This window comes from Arachis ipaensis, chromosome B06, assembly GCF_000816755.2.
Source record: "Arachis ipaensis cultivar K30076 chromosome B06, Araip1.1, whole genome shotgun sequence".
Taxonomy (NCBI): Eukaryota; Viridiplantae; Streptophyta; class Magnoliopsida; order Fabales; family Fabaceae; genus Arachis; species Arachis ipaensis.
Genome location: NC_029790.2, coordinates 107125889 through 107145661, shown reverse-complemented (window position 1 = coordinate 107145661; position 19773 = coordinate 107125889). Strand labels below are relative to the sequence as shown.

At 33.8% G+C, this 19773-nt stretch overlaps 2 protein-coding genes and 1 long non-coding RNA gene across 6 annotated transcripts in view; 2 read left to right on the top strand and 1 right to left on the bottom strand.

The window, feature by feature from the left end:
- The window catches only part of LOC107604788 (valine--tRNA ligase, chloroplastic/mitochondrial 2), a 14514-nt gene extending 7214 nt beyond the window's left edge, over positions 1-7300 (top strand). For 2 of the 4 annotated variants that reach the window (XM_016306478.2, XM_021104743.1), the window contains exons 11-26: positions 1157-1305; positions 1392-1509; positions 1631-1747; positions 2111-2331; positions 2550-2639; positions 3049-3160; positions 3953-4063; positions 4140-4277; positions 4815-4865; positions 4935-5047; positions 5211-5358; positions 5631-5735; positions 5848-5949; positions 6059-6131; positions 6284-6450; positions 6764-7300. In XM_016306478.2, the coding sequence (XP_016161964.1) occupies positions 1157-1305; positions 1392-1509; positions 1631-1747; positions 2111-2331; positions 2550-2639; positions 3049-3160; positions 3953-4063; positions 4140-4277; positions 4815-4865; positions 4935-5047; positions 5211-5358; positions 5631-5735; positions 5848-5949; positions 6059-6131; positions 6284-6450; positions 6764-6892 (1944 nt within the window). In that variant the 3' untranslated portion in view covers positions 6893-7300. The remainder of the gene's footprint in view (positions 1-1156; positions 1306-1391; positions 1510-1630; positions 1748-2110; positions 2332-2549; positions 2640-3048; positions 3161-3952; positions 4064-4139; positions 4278-4814; positions 4866-4934; positions 5048-5210; positions 5359-5630; positions 5736-5847; positions 5950-6058; positions 6132-6283; positions 6451-6763) is intronic. The other 2 variants (XM_021104745.1, XM_021104744.1) reach the window with 1 other exon arrangement.
- On the bottom strand, positions 7216-9941 carry LOC110263454. The gene is made up of 2 exons (XR_002349133.1): positions 9911-9941; positions 7216-8013 (listed from the first exon to the last, which is right to left on the bottom strand). It is a non-coding gene; the product is annotated as an uncharacterized LOC110263454 (long non-coding RNA).
- LOC107647199 lies at positions 13923-14523 on the top strand. Its single transcript, XM_016351312.2, has 2 exons — positions 13923-14127; positions 14203-14523. The coding sequence occupies exons 1-2, from the start codon at positions 13984-13986 to the stop codon at positions 14446-14448; spliced, it is 390 nt and encodes a 129-aa protein (XP_016206798.1). The 5' UTR covers positions 13923-13983; the 3' UTR covers positions 14449-14523.

Below are 19773 nucleotides of genomic sequence, written 5' to 3'. Positions count from 1 at the left end.
ATTACTCCAATGCTGGATAAATGCATACTATTGTAATCTAGTTTTTCTTTATTGTTAAAGATCTTCTATCATACGGAGTTTATGACTTGTATTTGGCTTTGGTGTCTGAGTGGTTTCTTGATAAAGTTGGTCCTTTGAAAAGAAAATATAAAGTTGACTTTTTTTCAGAGTCTTCTTGGTTGTATATACTAAGTTGTTTGAATACTTTATTTCTTTATTCATTTGTGTTGGTTTATTTCTTTTTCTTATATTTTTCTCTTGCTTGTGATGGTAAAGGAGGATATCTTGTCCTCCAGCATTGGTACTATTGCTTTCTTGTTTAGTGGAAGTTTCAAAAAGTTATATTTTTTTCTTATTTTATTAAGAAAATTTTTAATTACTTTGGATGTTTCTATAGTTTCATCTAATTTGTGAATACGTCCTCAGTTGAATTTTTTTGTTTTAATTTAGTCTTTAGAGTTTAAAAACATTTGTAATTAAGTGCTCGCTCACAGTTACTGTTCAATTTGTGATTAGGTACTGCTGTTGTTTTCACTAGTACCAGTTTTTCCTTCACAAAATCTTGAAAACAAAAAACATTGAAAATGAAAATATAAACCAATTAGGCTCTTAAATCATGTCAACTGCTGTTTTCGTGCATCAGTTTGGCTTTGCTTCATTGTCTGATGAGTATCAATTTCAGCTTGTGACTTTTTAAAGTCTTTTTGCTTCCCTATTGTAAGAATCATTCAGATTCTCATACATTGTTAAATTTTATTTCTTTTCCTTGTGTACTTGCTTACTTATGAGAGCCCTTTCTCTCGTGTCTATGCTTTAAGATGCGACCTTGTTTTATGTTGGCTGTCATAGGCCTAACACAATCCAACATGGCTTCAAGGACGTCATTGCGTCATGGCCATGTATTGGGATGCGACATTGTTTTGCGTTGGCAGTCGCACACCGAACAACCCTCCTCGTTTTTCCGGGCTTGAGACCGGCTATGTGAACATAGGCCGAGTTAGGTTAGAGTATACTTTTAAAAAAGAAAAAGATGTGTTGTGCAATTTAACACAACTTTTTCACATGTTTCTTTTAGCCTTATGCATAATGTTAGAGACATTTCTTCCCAGATAAATCTAATATGAATTCCATGATATTGGTTGGCTTTGTGTTACAGCATGTTGATAAAGAGTTTGGAACTGGAGTGTTGAAGATCAGCCCAGGACATGATCATAATGATTATTTTCTTGCTCGGAAGCTCGGACTTCCAATACTCAATGTAATGAACAAGGATGGAACACTAAATGATGTTGCTGGCTTATACAGGTATTTGCCAGAGATCCATACTAGCTGTTGAACATTTAGTCCTTTGTGATGGCTCTGATATTTGTATGCAAAACCTGTATTACTAGTGGCCTTGATCGTTTTGAGGCTCGAAAGAAACTATGGGCAGAGCTTGAGGAGACAGGATTAGCTGTTAAAAAGGAACCACATACTTTACGAGTTCCTAGATCTCAGCGTGGTGGAGAAGTGAGACAATGTTTTCATAATTAGTTTTTAATAATGAGTTGGCAATATGTTCATTGACTGATTAAATCTTGTATTGGATATGCTGCCTCCCACTGGGTGTTTTTCTCCTTCTTTCAATTAGGTGATAGAGCCTCTTGTCAGTAAGCAGTGGTTTGTAACTATGGAGCCTCTTGCTGAGAAAGCTCTTCAAGCTGTTGAGAAAGGAGAGTTGAAGATAATTCCAGAAAGATTTGAGAAGGTGTGTCTTGTTTACTTATATTGATATATACGTACTTGTTTTACTTCTACAATCAATTGGTACATTATGGCGTAATTGCTTAACTGTTGTCCATCTATTTTTAATGCTTTCTTTGCCTCAAATACTTGAATTCTGAGGCCAGAAGTGTAATTTTGATATCTTATTGGGTGTCTTGGTCAAACTATCCATGCTGTTATTCTTGTGTACCCTTCGATGAATTTATAGAATAACTCCTCCATTTTTCCCATATATCTTGCTTAGTCACCAGAGCCCGACCTTGCCAATCTTCAGTCTTAATACATTTTATTATTGTCGAGTTCTGTTCTTGCTTGGATGATACAAATTTCTCTACGTTTGTAACAGATTTACAATCACTGGCTTTCCAACATTAAAGATTGGTGTATAAGCAGACAACTATGGTGGGGACACCGGATACCTGTTTGGTATATTGTTGGGAAAAACAATGAAGAGGAATATATAGTTGCTAGGAATGCTGATGAAGCACTTGAGAAAGCTCACAAGAAATATGGAAAGGATGTAGAAATATATCAGGATCCTGATGTTCTTGACACTTGGTTTTCAAGGTATGTTTTATATGCAACCATGACGGGCATGTTGTGATTTCCTTCCTGAAGCATGACTAATCTGTTCTGAGATGACATGGAACCTTAAACTGATGTTATAAACAATGTCTTTGGTCTGGTTCATTTTTAAGTTTTGAATCCTGATCTATGTTTCTATCTTCCATCAGTCATATTTATGGGCTAATTATATTTATGTATGTTGTTTTATATTTGATCAGTGCACTATGGCCATTTAGCACTCTTGGTTGGCCAGATTTATCAGCAGAGGATTTCAAGAAGTTCTATCCAACTACAATGCTTGAAACAGGGTAAGTGCTTAGTACTAGTTAAGTGCCAATAATAGATAGGTTCCTGGTTATTTTTTAACAATAAAGGACTAGTCAGAAGTTGGTGATATATATATACACACAATTTCATCTTGGGAATGGAAATATCGTCATTCACTACTTTTGGTAGTTCTCTTATATTATTTATTTAATGTGAAACGAGGAATTCGCAAGGACTGAGGAAAATATGATTAAGAAATTGAGAGGAAAGAGATCCTTCATTGCATTAAAGGATAATTAACCCAAGATGAAAACATCAGTGGATAAAATCCCTTTCCATATTTGCTACATGATCTATTCTGTATTGATCTGCATGAATACTTTTCCTCGAGTCTCTCGTATCATATTTACTTAAGAACTTAAAAGTGATGTTGCACTTAATTATTTACAGGCACGATATATTGTTCTTTTGGGTAGCAAGAATGGTGATGATGGGGATCGAATTCACGGGAACTGTTCCATTTTCTTATGTTTATTTGCATGGACTCATTAGGGATTCACAGGTGACTTTACCTTCACCATTTGGTTGTATTTTGGAGTTACCATAGTGTCTGGAAAATTGCCATTTTCCCAAAACTTTCTCAGTGGCAATGGCGATCTTCATAACTTATTGCTACTTTATATAGGAAAGTTAGTATTTATGTAAGATCCAGAATGCATTATTACAATGAGCTCTGTTGACAACTTAACAAATTCTGTGTCAATTTTTATTAAAGATATACAGATTGCTGAACACTTAACTTTGATATGCCTCTGTTACTTTTCTATACACATAATTTGGTTGAAGATTTAGGGACTATAATATCATTGTCATACATCATTAGAAACTCCTCGTCATGTTATGTGGATTTACAGTTTCCCAATATTTTACACAGCCACGCTATGTGATCTCTTCCTTTCTTTTTCCAAGTTATTGTAACTAGGATCTAGTTATTATAGAAGCATCTATTTTGGTTAAACATTTGTACATGTTGCATGTTCTTCAAGGCTATGTTTGGATTTTATCTTTGAGACAGAAATATAGAGACGGGATTCACAATCTTGTTTGGTTTTGGAGACATGGACATAAAACATCCGTCTCTTTCTCTGTCTCTTCGTCTTTGTATTGTTGCCTCAGAGGCATAATCTAAATGCAGCCCAACAAACTAACTCTCAGACAGTGCAAACTAAAAATACATTGTTGGCATTTAAAATTTCAACTTATTTACCATTATAAATTTTTACTTATCAACTTGGTCTTGCTTGTAAGATCTGCTATATGTCTAGATTAATTTTTAACTTTGAACTAATTTCAGGGGAGAAAAATGTCGAAGACATTAGGAAATGTGATTGATCCCCTTGACACAATCAGAGAGTTTGGGACAGATGCTTTACGATTCACACTATCTTTAGGAACAGCTGGCCAGGTTTGTTTTCTGATCAGACTCATGAGGATGTTTCTTTGCTTATCAAAAATGGTGATGGGACATCTGTTTCTTTCAGGACCTTAATTTATCCACTGAGCGGTTGACCTCGAATAAGGCGTTCACCAACAAATTGTGGAATGCTGGCAAGTTCATATTGCAGAACTTGCCTGATAAAAATGATGTACCTGCTTGGGAAAGCTTATTGTCTAACCAGGTGAGGAAATTTTCTTAGCTTCCATGCTATACATGTTTGTGTCTGTATATGTGTATTTTGGAGGATGTATGTGTTTGTATCGAGATGTTGGCATGTATATAAGTTCCGGGATAATACTATATATACTGGAAAGTGTTGCTCTGATTTTCATGAATATTAAGAAGTTGGTGAGTCCTAGACTCCTAGTATGTTCTAATCTGTTGACAGCTTTTGCACTTCAAAAGTAGTGATTCACTTTTTTCCACTCAGTTGCTTGCATATGGATGGATGAATATCCTTTTGAAACTTTGACCTGAATATTACCCTTGAACAAATGAAGCAATAAATAAACTACAGTTTGAATTTTATAACTTCTTAGCATTGACATATTATTAGGTATGAATATTGTTGGCATTTTCTTTTTTGACACGGAATTTTGGTTTACCTTTTATACTGGTACTTTGATTCCAACTGTTTCAATTGATGTTTAGCAAATTTAAATGAGAGCATTGGTTGTAACTATTCTTAGCTAAGACTGACTCGTTTATTTATTTTCAGTTTGATTGTGAAGATTCTGTACTTAATCTCCCTTTATCAGAGTGTTGGGTGGTAAGGCACTTTATCTATAAATTTTTGTCAAATTTTGCAGAGCTGCATGATAATTTTATTCAATTCCAGGTGTCAAAACTTCACTTGCTTATTGATTCTGCCACCGCAAGCTATGACAAATTTTATTTTGGAGAAGTGGCACGAGAAACATATGATTTCTTTTGGGGTGACTTTGCAGATTGGTATGTTACCCTTTATAGGTTCATAATGCTATGTATATTATGACTTTGAAATCCAAAAGATCTTAATACTTGTTTATAACATCCCAAATCTGTGATCTTGGCTTCTCCTCTTTTCTTTATGATTAATAGTCCGCAAATTCTTTAACCTTCTTGCTATCTTAAGGTACATTGAGGCTAGCAAAGCACGCCTTTATCACTCTGGAGGCAAATCAGTTGCCGCAGTAGCTCAAGCTGTTCTTCTGTACACATTCGAGAACATACTCAAACTTTTGCATCCTTTTATGCCATTTGTAACTGAGGAGCTATGGCAGGTAACTGATATATACCTAACAAGCATGAATTCTTCACTTGTAATATANTTATTTTAATAAAAATTAGTTTTGTGTTGCTAAGAAAGTTATCTGGTAAGTCATACATGGTTACCTTCAGTTTTTTCAAATTGATATTGCATATTTATATTTACATTCAAATTAATCCTTTATCATACGTCAAATTTATTAGTGGCAGTCTAAGTCAATATTCTTTCAATATAAGTGATCATAAGACGATTGTTTTCTGAAGTTTTATTTTTTACAATTAACAGGCACTCCCCAACCGGAAACTTGCCCTTATTGTATCACCTTGGCCACAGACCCAACTCCCAAGGAACACCAGCTCTATAAAAAAGTTTGAAATTTTGCAAGCTTTGGTGTGTATATTTGTATTTTGTATATTCTCTTGTATTTAAGGAATCAATTTCCGATTAGTAGTTTGATTTATGTTAATCTTATTATATGCAAACTTTGTTTTAATATTTCAAGGTTAGAGCTATCCGGAATGCTCGGGCAGAATATTCAGTTGAGCCTGCAAAGCGGATATCAGCATCTGTGGTTGCAAGCAATGAAGTTATCCAATATGTAGCTGTAAGTGTGGTTTAATTTTCATTTTCTCATTTCTCAATAACCAGACCTAATACCTGTCATTTTCTTTTTCTTCTTAGTAGCACTAACTTGTATCTTTTGCTTCTTGCAGGAAGAAAAAGAAGTTTTAGCTCTTCTCTCTCGGCTTGATTTACAAAATCTTCATTTTACGAATTCTCCTCCAGGCATGATGATTTCTGCTTGATTTCATGCTACTTGAATGAAGGCTGACATTGCATCTTTCCTTCACTTTATCCAATCAACTGTTTTTCTTGTTTCAATTAATAACTGGTTGCTGATTCAAATTTGTTGGTTTCTTTGGTGGATTGTTATTCAGGAGATGCAGATCAATCGGTTCACCTTGTGGCTGGTGAAGGACTAGAGGCATATCTCCCTCTAGCTGATATGGTTGATATTTCTGCTGAAGTTGAACGTCTTACAAAGCGCCTTTCCAAGATGCAAAAGGAGTATGATGGATTCAAAGCTAAACTTAGTTCCCCAAAGGTATGAAATGTTCTTTACAACCTCCAGAATTTCTGAAGTGTGCAGATGATGTCTTGTTACACGGTTCAATTGTGCAATTCAACTTAGTTGCCAAAGAATTCTGCTCTGCTATTTTGTTCCTATATTATTCTTATCAGATCTTGTTATTGTTAACTTGCTAGCTTTCATCAAATTATATTGTTAGTTAGCTGGAATTTTCTACTATTGCAAAGTGTCTAATTGTATTATCGTATAATATTAAGTATAAAATTCCTCTAGAATAAATGCAATGAAGTAATTGGTGCCAACTACTGTTTTCTGTCCCGTTCTTCAGTTTGTAGAGAAGGCCCCGGAAGATGTGGTCCGCGGAGTGCAAGAAAAAGCAGCCGAAGCTGAAGAGAAGATCAATTTAACCAAGAACCGTCTTGCCTTCTTGAAGTCAAACATTCTAGTTTCAAATTAGGCTTGATCAATCATCAGTGTGCTATGAGTTCAACTCAATGTCAATCATCTTCAACTTCATCTGCAGTAATGGTTACTCGATTGGCATCTGTTGTTGTAAGTCCTCCTTACATATTAGCTGGATATTTATCAGTTCCTCTAATTTTCACAATAGAGTGAACACATTTTTCAAAACTTTGGTGGTTCCTGTGAACATTAAAAAGTAAAAACTAAGGAATTAAGTTGCCTCAAGGGCTGAACAAGGAACCAGCGCAACAGCGTACACCGGGGAGCTGCTATTATAAATGTACAGTTAGTGTTGCAAACATTATTTTTTGACTACACTGTTGCAATAATTTTTTGCCATCATTTTCCTGGGAAATTTAAATATTACTTCTAATTGTGCTAGGCATTTATGCCATTTTGTTAATACACTTTAGTATAAACCAGATGTAAACCTACGAGCCGGACTGAAATGAATTCATGTTTGGTTTAGAAAAATAATTCCATAGACAATACATTGATAATTGAATAAACTACCATTTGTATCCACAAAAGTTCTAAATACATTGATAATTGAATAAACTACCATTTGTATCAATGAAAGTTCTAAATGCTGATAAAATGTACCCACAAAATAATAAAATTAAAGTTGTACTCATGAAAGATCGGTTATGTGCGACAAAATCATCCAAACCATAAAAAACTATCCAAGAATCCTAAACTACCCTCCTCTCCACCACTGTTATCTTCATTCGCGCGCTCTCTCCAAGTCAATCCCCATCGCAGCCAAATTTCTCTCTCTCTCTCCCCTTCCAAATCAACCCCGGCAGCATCAAAGAGAGCGGAGGGTTCGGCGAGCATGGCGGTGAAGTCGATTTCGCAGCTAACATAGAGGATATTGTTGTGGCCACCAACATAGGAGATCTTAGAGTCATTAGGGCAGCGTTTGATCTCGCCACCGCCATAGCGGTAGAGAAACTTAGCGTCATAGTACTCCATGTTTTGATTTTTGTCTTTCTGCGTTTCTTGTGTGCAATCTAGAATGCACGTGTTGTGTTTTTGGTAATGGAAGTCTTTCAAATATGAAATAATCCCCCTTTTTTTTCTGTTTTCCCTATCAGCAATGAAGTTACCTGGAAGCTTCACTTTGCAGTGGGGTCGATTTGGGAGGAGAGAGAGAGCCCTTTGATTGCGGTGGGGGTTGATTTGGGGAAAGAGAGAAGACGATGGTAGCAGTGGTGGAGAGGAGGGTAGTTTGAGATTTTTGAATAGTTTTTTAAGATTTGGATAATTTTGTCGTATAAAACCGATCTTTTATGGATACAATTTTAATTTTATTGTTTTGTGATATATTTGTCAGCGTTTAAAACTTTCGTAGGTACAAATGGTAGTTTATTCTTGATAATTTAAGGTCTAATAACTATCTCAAAAAGAAAAAGAACTGTTTATAGCAAAGGAAAAATTTAGTAGTATAAAATACAGAAGTAACATGCGTGTACTATTTATTTTAATGAAAAAGTTACACAACCAAGCGAAATACCTGAGTTCAACCTAAGTTGTTATAATGTATTTTATATCTACGCGTCACTTATTGTACATGCATTTTTTCTTCTTCTTCTTACACTCTTGCTCCTTTTCTTCTCTTTTTTTTCTCCCTCATTTTTCTTTCGATATCGTTGACATTGTCACCATTACCACCACAACCTCTTTCTCTTACTCCTCCTCCTCCTCCTCTTTTATTATCATCATCTTCTTAACAATAATAAAAACATATCATTTAGTTGTAAATGACACATAATTTTTTTATGAATAATACAACTTTTGTGAATAACACAAAAATATTCAAAGGACCACAAGTTTAAAACTGACTCAATCAACCACAAAAAATATTTAAATGTGTTTTAGATTCAAAAGACACATCAAATTGTTATAAATGATACAAAAATGACTAAATTTCTAAATCTCTTATATATTAGTTTAATACTACACAATCAATTTAGTGATAACAAAACACATCATTTAGTTAGAAATGACAAAGAAATTTTTGGTAAATGATCCAAGAAATTAAAAAAAAAAAACACAACCAAAACCTTAACCCACTCAACTTACAAAATACATTCAAATATATTTTAGAACTAAAAAAATACATCAATTTATTGTAAATGACACAAAAATGGCTAAATTTTTTATATATGAATTCAATACTACTCAACTAGTTCAATGATAAGAAAATTATATCATTTAGTTGGAAATAACACGGTTAAAAAAATTTCTATATCAAAGTTAAGAAATTTCGGTGTCAAAATTAAGAAATGTCCTTTACGGATAAAAAATTTCGGTGCTATTTTTCTAATAAATTCTATACGATTCAAAACACCTCCTCCTCCTCCTCCTTTTTCTTCTTCATCATCATTTTCTTCTTGTTGTTTTACATTTTCATAGTTCTTATAATCTTATTTCACCCTCCAACAAAAATCTGTGTCACGGTAAAAAAATTTTGGCGTCAAAATAAAAAAACTTTCTGTGTCATGGTTAAAAAATTTTGGTATTATTTTCTGATAAATTATGCACAATATCATCATCATCATCGTCATCTTGTTTCACATTCTCATAGTTCTTATTTCACCCTTCTTCTTCTTGTTTTTCTTGTTTCACATTCTCATAGTTCTTATTTCATCCTCTTAATAAGAACTTGTGTCACGGTTAGAAATTTCGGAGTCAAAATTAAAAAACTTCCCGTGTCACAGTTAAAAAGTTTTAGTGCTATTTTTTGATAAATTATGCACAATTTAAAACTCTCATTCTTCTTCTTTCACATCCTTATAATTCTTGTTTCACCCTCTTAACAAGAACCCATGTCACGGTTAAGAAATTTCAGTGTCAATTAAAAAGTTTTGATGTTATTTTCTGAAATTCTGCATAACTCAAAACTCCCCATCTTCGGTGCTATTTTCTGATAAATTTTGCCTAACTCAAAACTCCCTATCATCATCATCATTATCTTCTTTTTTTGTTCATCTTTTCTTCTTTGTTTCACCTTCTCATATTCTTTTATTTTTTTTCTCTTAACAAGAATAAAATAAGAAAAAAAGAAGAAAAGAATTAAACAAAGAAAAAGAAGAAATACATAATGCTGTCATAACTACCAGGAAGAGGAGAAGGAAAAGAAAAAAATGCAGCAACAATAGCAACAATAAAAGAACGACGATGAAGAGAAAAAAAAAAAAAGAAAAGCTAAAAAGAAGTGCGTAATTCATACACTCGTTGTGTGAGCTATTTTTATTGAGTTTGGGACACTTGAATGTGTATTAGGATCGTTATTTTAATAAATGGGATATACTAACCATAACTCCGATATTAATATGGTCATATCGATGCATCCTTATATAAATCTTGTAAACTCTAGTAATACCCCTTTATTTTCCTGAAGCCTGGTTTTTGTAACAGTGACCTATAAAGATGGAGACACGATTTAAGTTGTTAGAAAAATCAAGATGTTTTATGCTTTGTAATGAGTTCAGGGAATATCCGATAACCTAGATGATAACAAACATTTGATTAAGATATAATTAATTGAGTATATTAATTATATATTCGAAGTATTACATAAAAGTTTTAATAGAATTCGAATTTCAACAAGAAACATATCAAGAAAATAAGCATTCATTGTGATATATTATTACCAAATAAGAAGACAACAAACAAAGAAAGATTTCATGTAATCAGATAGATTTGGAAGATTCATTCTTGAAGATTGACCTTCATTATACAGTTGGCAATCCTACAAAGATGAATTTAAGAAAAAGAAAACAATCAAGTAGCAATTCATAATATATTCAAAACAACAATTAATTGAGGAATTTTCTCCAAGAATTAGATCATGCTATGATAAGAAGTTGCAGCACCATGCTATCAAATAAAAGAAGAAAGATATTCTCAAATTAAACTGACGGTTATAGCATTAAAAGGTGCAACGACTACTACATCGAAAAAGGAAATGATTCCTACATTGAAGAAGAGATTAAGCTTCATATATATGAAAGAATCATTCAAGGAAGAAGCAACCAACCGAAACACATTGAGAAATACAACCTTTGCTAATTTTATTCTTCCTTTCTATTTGAATGTGTTCTAATTTTTTTATTGTCTAGAATTAAGTTCATATTGAGAGATAAAAAAAATAAAGAGAGTTAGTTCACACAAAAGCTATTTTATACTTTTGTTTGAGTGATTGTTTCGAAAGTATATGGGATTAGAGTCACTTGATTTCCCGTATTTAAGTTGGGTTAGCACTTAAAGGTTACTAAGCTTGGCTAGCTTAGGTGAGTGCCAAGAGTGTGAATCTCTTGGAATTGGTGTTTGTAATCATTCTTGATTATAGTAGAAATTTTACCAAGGTTCATGGTAAAGATTGGATATAGGTCTCATTGCCTTGGAGACTAAACTAAGATATGTCACTGTATCATCTTTTTCTTTATCTTTGTTACTGCAAATTTGGAAAGAGATAAAAATTAAAATAATCTCATAATTTATCAGTTCTGCTACATAAACCGTAAATGTGTTTTATTACTTGTATTTCCTTTATTCAACCTCCCCCTTCTAAAGTCATTAGGAAACTTTTAATTGGCATCAGAGTTTAAGTTTAAAGAGCAAGCTTAATAACTTGGAGTACAAGGTCCATGACAACCATTGTGGCTTACATATTGACCGAAGGACAATCATGTTATAAACCTCTTTTTTTCAATGGAACCAACTATTCTTTTTAGAAAGAAAGGATGAGAATTTTCATGCAATCAACTAACTATAATATATGGAAGATCATTGTGAATGGCTCAAATGTTCCTATTGAATGCAACAATGAAGACAATGTTATTCCAAAGGAAGATTTTGAATGAACGATTGAAGAAAAGAATAAAGTAGAGCTAAATGCCAAAGCTATCAATATGATGTATTGCGCCATTTGCTTTGAGAAATTCAGAAAAGTCTCAAGGTACAAAATAGCAAAAGAGATATGGGACAAATTGCAGCTCGCACATGAGGGAACCGAGCAAGTCAAAGAAACCCGTATTGACATGCTTTTGAAGGAATATAAAATATTATTCATGATAAAAGATGAATCAATTAATTCAATGTTTGAGAGGTTCTTCATCATCATTAATAACCTTGATGCAATGGGAAAACACTTCTCTAAAGAAGATCTCGTTAATAACAACAAGAAAAAGGAGTCACATTTAAATAAAAAATCACATAAAAAGAAGAAGAATATGAAGACAACTTATCCGATAATAACATCGAATTCATTGCTAGAACATTAAGAAAGCCAATGAAACAAAAGGGCAGAGGCAGAGGTCCATATCCAAAAATTACAAAGTTATTTGTTATTGCTGCAATGAATCAAGTCACTACAAGGCAGAATGTCCACAAAAGAATAAGGTATTAATGGCCTCATGGGAAGACTTAGAAGCGATGATGAAGGGGATAAATCTGATCGTGAAGCTCATGTTTGTTTCATGGCTTTTGAAAACAAGAAAATGAGCTTTTGAAAATTGAACTAGAAGAACTTAAATTGAAGCATTTGGCTGCTACATCAATTGATCTCATTGTTGAAAACAAAAGGGTAGAGGCAGAGGTTCATATCCAAAAATTACAAAGATCTAAAAATGATTTGATCAAGGATCTAAAAATTTGGACAAAGTTCTTGCTAATCAAAGGCCTCTATTTATAAAATCTAGTATCGGTTATGAAGAAGAAAGAAAACAACATGTTTTCAAAAATGATTTTGAAACTTCTTCTAAAAATAAAAGAATCAAATCTGTTTTCAAAAAGAAGCAAAATGCCACTTCTTTCAAAAATAATAATCGTTACAATGTGAAATATAGAGCAAAGAGAAACATTTGCAGCAAGTGTAATTGAGTTGGTCATTCCTCTCCTAAATGCTTTATTTTCGAAAAGAAAATTAGTGATAAAGTTTATAAGATTTTTCATGATTACAATGCTCTTGGACAACCAAAAAAATTTAACATAAAAGGATCCAAATGAATTTGGATACCAAAGGTTTCATAAAAGAGGTTGCAAGTTTGCCTACATCCAAAAGCAAAAGGGAGATTTGATATTTTGATAAGTGGATGTTCAAAGTATATGATGAGATAGTCAATTTTTTTCATCAAGCTAAATAAGTATGGTTGAGAATTTGTGACTGTTGGAGTTGATGAAAAAGATAAAATCATTACAATGGATGAGATTATAGAATATTTGAAGGAGTTACAACAAATGCATCCAATAATTAAGAGAAGACAACACCATTGCAGCATTGTCACTTGAATTAGAAAATTCTACAAAAGACTTATGCAGGGGACAAAATTCTGAATCATTTTCTATTGTAGCAATATCCTGAAGCTAAGACCAATATTGATCTATTTGAAATTAATGTTCTTTTATATAGCTAATGTTGTTTTCTAGTTGTCTCTTAGGTCGAGATGAGATTTTCTGAGCGTGATGAATGGGATAATTTCTCAAACTAGTGGTATAAGTCTTTTCATAGATATCTTGGATACTATAGTCCTTTGTTGTTTTCTTAATATTATTTTTGTGAGTTATGTGTGTGTTTTCTTAATAAAATGCCTCTAATAATTTCTTTTACAGGCCCTGATATTGAACATTTTGCTATAGATAGCTTATTACTTTATGTTCTCTTATCAAATGTTCTGATATTTTAGCATGCCTTAATGCTTTGCTTTCATCTTTATATGATTTGATACATGTATGATTTGCTTTTATGATGTTTGCTTTGATTTTATACAATGGGTTAAGTATGATTTTGGTCCCTTACGTAGAGGCCGAAAATTTTTTTCGTCCCCAACCTTATTTTGCATACAAACTCATCCCTAAAGTTCGTGTTGGTTTTAAAATGGTCCTTCGGACAATTATGCCCCTGAGTTCGTTGCTATCTGTTATTCATTTTTTATCAAATAATAATAATAATAATAATCGAAACAAATAAAAAAGGGATTGTTGTGTGAAAAGGAAAAGAGAATTGTCTTCTTCGAATGCTCAGAGGAGAAAAGCAGCGCTAGGGTTCAACAAAGCCTAGGGTTCAACAATGCTGCGTCGATGGCTTCCCAGAGTTCCAGATCGTGTCGAGTTCATTCACCTGGGAAGGAGTTGGTATGCGGACATAGAGAGAGGCCGATTCTGCGAACCTCAACGACAAAGGATAACCTAGGCCGAAGATTTTGGGGTTGCGTATACTATGAGGTATGTTGTTTCGACTTTGTGAGCATGATTTTGGGCATTCAGGTTTGTTTCACTTATGTTTCTGGGTTATGACAGGTTCAGGATGCTTGTGATTTTTTTCGTTGGGCAGATCCAGAAGCTGGAGGAGCTCAGCAGGATACTGAAATTGCAAGAAGTAGGAGAAAACTTACAAGCTTAAAAGCAAGATTGAAGGATGTTGAATTGAAGCTTAGGATTGTTGCTACTTTAGGGATTGTTGGGTGGATTGGGTTTTTGTTTTTGTTGCTGGAAAATCCATACAAGTTAAGGCAACCGTATAGAATGCACTTAAATTTCAGATGATTAGTTAGTCAATTTTAGGAGATTATTGTGTTCTTTTGGTAAATTTATAGGAAAATTTGTGATGTTACAATGGGTTTAATGGTGTATCATTTATGAACCTGTTTGAATTTATGAATGAAAGTGATGTCTTAATTTCCAAGCTTAAATCAGAAGCTCTATATTGCAATATGTAGGGATGAAATCTGTAAATGTGGTAATGACATAATGACCTAAAGGCCAAATTCAATTCAAGACAACTTAAAACATTGACCATTCAACCCATGGATAACACAATTCATAATCCAAACCATAGGTTATAGTAGATGTAATGTCACTTAAACAAAAAACATAATCCAACATAGTGTGCATAAAGATAGTTCAAAACACTTAACAACCTAGAACCAAATAACAATATTCGGAGTCTTTAACAAAACATTGTTTCCAAGCTTAGTAACACAGTCATAACAGAAAAACCATAAAAAGCAAAATCTAAAGATTTCCTCATTCGCTAGGAGGTAATTGTGCCATTAGCTTGAGTTTCTGCAGAGGGACTGATGAGCGGATAATTTATACGCTTTTTGGCATTGTTTTTAGTATGTTTTTAGTATGATTTAGTTAGTTTTTATTATATTTTTATTAGTTTTTAAATAAAAATCACATTTCTGGACTTTACTATGAGTTTGTGTATTTTTCTGTAATTTCAGGTATTTTCTGGCTGAAATTGAGGGAGCTGAGCAAAAATCTGATTCAGGCTGAAAAAGGACTGCAGATGCTGTTGGATTCTAACCTCCCTGCACTCGAAATGGATTTTCTGGAGCTACAGAAGTCCAAATGGCACGCTCTTAATTGCGTTAGAAAGTAGACATCCAGGGCTTTCCAGAAATATATAATAGTCCATACTTTGCTCAAGGATAAATGACGTAAACTGGCGTTCAACGCCAGTTTCATGTTGCAGTCTGGCGTCAAACGCCAGAAATAGGTTACAAATTGGAGTTGAACGCCAGAAACAGGTTACAACCTGGTGTTCAACTCCAGAAACAGCCTAGGAACGTGAGAAGCTTAAGTCTCAGCCCCAGCACACACCAAATGGACCCCAGAAGTGGATTTCTGCACCAATTATCTTAGTTTATTCATTTTCTGTAAACCTAGGTTACTAGCTTAGTATTTAAACAACTTTTAGAGATTTATTTTGCACCTCATGATATTTTAGATCTGAACTTTTTACTCTTTGACGGCATGAGTCTCTAAACTCCATTGTTGGGGGTGAGGAGCTCTGCTGTGTCTCGATGAATTAATACAATTACTTCTGTTTTCCATTCAAACACGCTTGTTTCTATCTAAGATATTTATTCACACTTCAATATGATGAATGTGATGATCCGTGACACTCATCACCATTCTCAACCTATGAACGCGTGCCTGACAACCACCTCCGTTCTACATTAGATTGAATAAGTATCTCTTGGGTTCCTTAATCAGAATCTTCGTGATATAAGCTAGAATCCATTGGCAGCATTCTTGAGAATCCGGAAAGTCTAAACCTTGTCTGTGGTATTCTGAGTAGGATTCAAGGACTGAATGACTGTGACGAGCTTCAAACTCACAAAGGTTGGGCGTAGTGACAGATGCAAAAGAACCAATGGATCCTATTCCAGCATGAGTGAGAACCGACAGATGATTAGCCGGGCAGTGATAGCGCACCTGGACCATTTTCACTGAGAGGACGGATGGTAGCCATTGACAACGGTGATCCACCAATATACAGCTTGCCATAGGAGGAACCTTGCGTGCATGAAGAAGAAGACAGAGGGAAAGCAGAGATTCAGAAGACAAAGCATCTCCAAAACTCCAACATATTCTCCATTACTGCAGAACAAGTATTTATTTCATGCTCTTCTATTTCTCGCAATTCAAACTGATAAATATAATTGATATCCTGACTAAGAGTTACAAGATAACCATAGATTGCTTCAAGCTAACAATCTCCGTGGGATTCGACCCTTACTTACGTAAGGTATTACTTGGACGACCCAGTGCACTTGCTGGTTAGTTGTACGAGTTGTGAAAAGTGTGATTCACAATTCGTGCACCAAGTTTTTGGCGCCGTTGCCGGGGATTGTTCGAGTTTGAACAACTAACGGTTCATCCTGTTGCTTAGATTAGGAAGATTTTGTCTTTTGGGTCAGAGTCTTTTACTTTCTTTTCAAAAATCTTTCAAAATTTTTATTTTTCTTTATTAATCTGTGTTTTGTCTTGGAGTCTTTTATTATTGTTCTTGTTAAAATTTTAGAATTCTTATTTTCTTTTTCAAAATTTTTTTTTGAAATTCTCTTTTTTTTACTAATAATTGAGTTTTTCTGTTTGAGTTTAGTTTTATATTTTAAATTTGGTGTCAATTGCATGTTTTTATTTTCTTTTAAATTTTCGAATTTGTATTCATTATTCTTTCTTAATCTTCAAGTTGTTCTTGTTTATTTTCCTTGTTTGATCTTTAGTTTTTCTTGTTTTGTGATTTTTCTTGTTTTTCTTGTGCATTCTAGAATTATTAGTATCTAAAAAAAAATAATAATAAAATATTTTTATGCATTAGACACCTTGTTAAAACACTTTAAATTTATAGCTCAATTGGCTAGAGCGTGGTGCTTATGTTCTTGGTAATTGGCTATCTTCTTAAAAAACTTTTTCAAAAACATAATTTTTCTTTGGATAAATCTTGTGCCAAACTTTAAGTTTGGTGTTTTCTTGTTGATTTTTCTTTAGTTTTCGAAAATTTTATCTTGGTTTTCTAAAAATTTTAAGTTTGGTGTTCTATCTTCATATTCTTGCTGTTCTTGTGAGTCTTCAAAGTGTTCTTGAGTCTTCCTTGTGTTTTGATCTTAAAATTTTTAAGTTTGGTGTTCCTTGGTGTTTCTCTCCAAAATTTTTGAAAATAAGGAGCATTAGATCTAAAAATTTTAAGTTTTGTGTCTTTTTATTGTTTTTCTCTTTCCTCATTAAATTCAAAAATATCTTTTCCCTTTATTTTAATTGATTTTTTGAATTTTCCTTTTAAAAAATTCATATTTTATTTTAAAATTTTTTATTTTATATTATCTTAGTTTTAAAATTTCAAAATTCAAATCTTTTTCAAAAAAAAAAAATCATATCTTTTTCAAAATCTTATCTTATCTTATTTCAGATTTCAAATTTCAAATTTCAAATTTCAAAATTAATTTTCAAATTTAAAATTTAAATTTCAACACTTTTTAATTTAAATTCCTTATCTTCTCTTACCTAGCTTATCTTATCTTTTCTAATTTCAAATCTTAAAATCAAATCATTTTCATATCTTTTCTTTTCTTTTCTTTTTTATTTTATTTTCTTACAAGTATCTTTAATTTTAAGACATATCTTTTTCAAAACTTCCTAACCAATTTCTCTCTCTTCATTTTTTTCGAAAATCCTCACCCATATTTTTCTCAAATCTTTTTAATTAATTTAGTTTTCAATTTTCTTTTATTTCTTTTTCTTCTAATTATCGAAAATATAGTAAATTTTTCAGTTATTTTATTTTATTTTAATTTCGGTTTTCAAAAAAAAAATTTATTTGCAATCCGCATCATCTCCCTTTCTCCATCATGGACCTAAGTGGAAATGAACAATCCAGAAGGACTCTGGGGTCATATGCTAACCCCACTACTGCTTCATATGGGAGCAGTATCTGTATACCCTCCATTGGAGTCAGTAGCTTTGAGTTGAATCCTCAGCTCATTATCATGATGCAGCAAAGTTGCCAGTATTCTGGTCTTCCACAGGAAGAACCTACAGAGTTTCTGGCACAATTTTTACAAATTGCTGACATAGTACATGATAAGGAAGTAGATCAGGATGTCTACAGATTATTACTGTTCCCATTTGCTGTAAAAGACCAAGCTAAGAGATGGTTAAATAACCAACCTAAGGCTAGCATAAGGACATGGAAAAAGTTGTCAGAAAAATTTCTGAATCAATACTTCCCTCCAAAACGGAGGACACAGCTAAGGCTGGACATCCAAGGCTTTAAACAAGGAGATAATGAATCTCTTTATGATGCCTGAGAGAGATACAGAGAGATGCTAAGAAAATGCCCCTCTGAAATGTTCTCAGAATGGGTGCAGTTAGACATCTTTTATTACGGGCTTACAGAGAAAGCTCAGATTTCTCTAGACCACTCAGCTGGTGGATCTATACACATGAGAAAGATAATTGAAGAGGCTCAAGAGCTTATTGATACAGTTTCCAGAAATCAGCATCTGTACCTAAGCAGTGAATCTTCCAGGAAAGAAGAGGCTAAAACAGTAACTGCTGAACTCAGTCCTGCAGAACAAATTACTGAATTCAATCAGCAATTGGACTTTCTAACAAAACAGCTGGCCGAATTCAAGGAGATACTACAAGACACAAGAATGGCTAATCTGAATATGGAAGTACAGTTGAAGCAAACAGAACAGCAGTTATCAAAACAAATAACAGAAGAGTGCCAAGCAGTTCAATTAAGAAGTGGGAAAACATTAAATACCTCACTTCAAGGCAGCAGGAAGCCAAGAAATGAACAAACTGCTATTCAAAATCCCTCTGAGGACAGTAAGAGCCCAGAGAGGAATAACTCTGGCGTTCAAATGCCAGAAACAGGCAGGGATTTGGCGTCAAACGCCCAATGGATGCTCAGTTCTGGTGTTCAAACGCCAGGAACAAATAAGGAGTTGGTGTCCAACGCCACTCCAACTTCTAACTCTGGCATTCAAATGCCAGTGAGGGATCAGACACACACAAGTGCTGATAACATCCCCTCTAAAAAGGCTTCTCCAACCACCTCTGTAGGAAATAAACCTGCAGGAACTAAGGTTAAGGAATACAAAGGCAAGATGCCTTATCCTCAAAAACTCCGCCAAGAGGAGCAGGATAAGCAATTTGCTCGCTTTGCAGACTATCTCAGGACTCTTGAAATAAAGATTCCGTTTGCAGAGGCACTTGAGCAAATACCCTCTTATGCCAAGTTCATGAAAGAGATCTTGAGTCGTAAGAAGGATTGGAGAGAAACTGAAAGAGTTCTCCTCACTGAAGAATATAGTGCAGTCATTCTGAAAAGCTTCCCAGAAAAGCTTAAGGATCCCGGGAGCTTTCTGATACCGTGCACATTAGAGGGTAATTGCACCAAGACAGCTTTATGTGATCTTGGGGCAAGCATCAATCTAATACCTGCATCACTATCAGAAAGCTTGGTTTAACTGAAGAAGTCAAACCAACCCAGATATGTCTCTAACTTGCTGATGGCTCCATTAAATACCCATCAGGCGTGATTGAAGACATGATCGTCAGGGTTGGGCC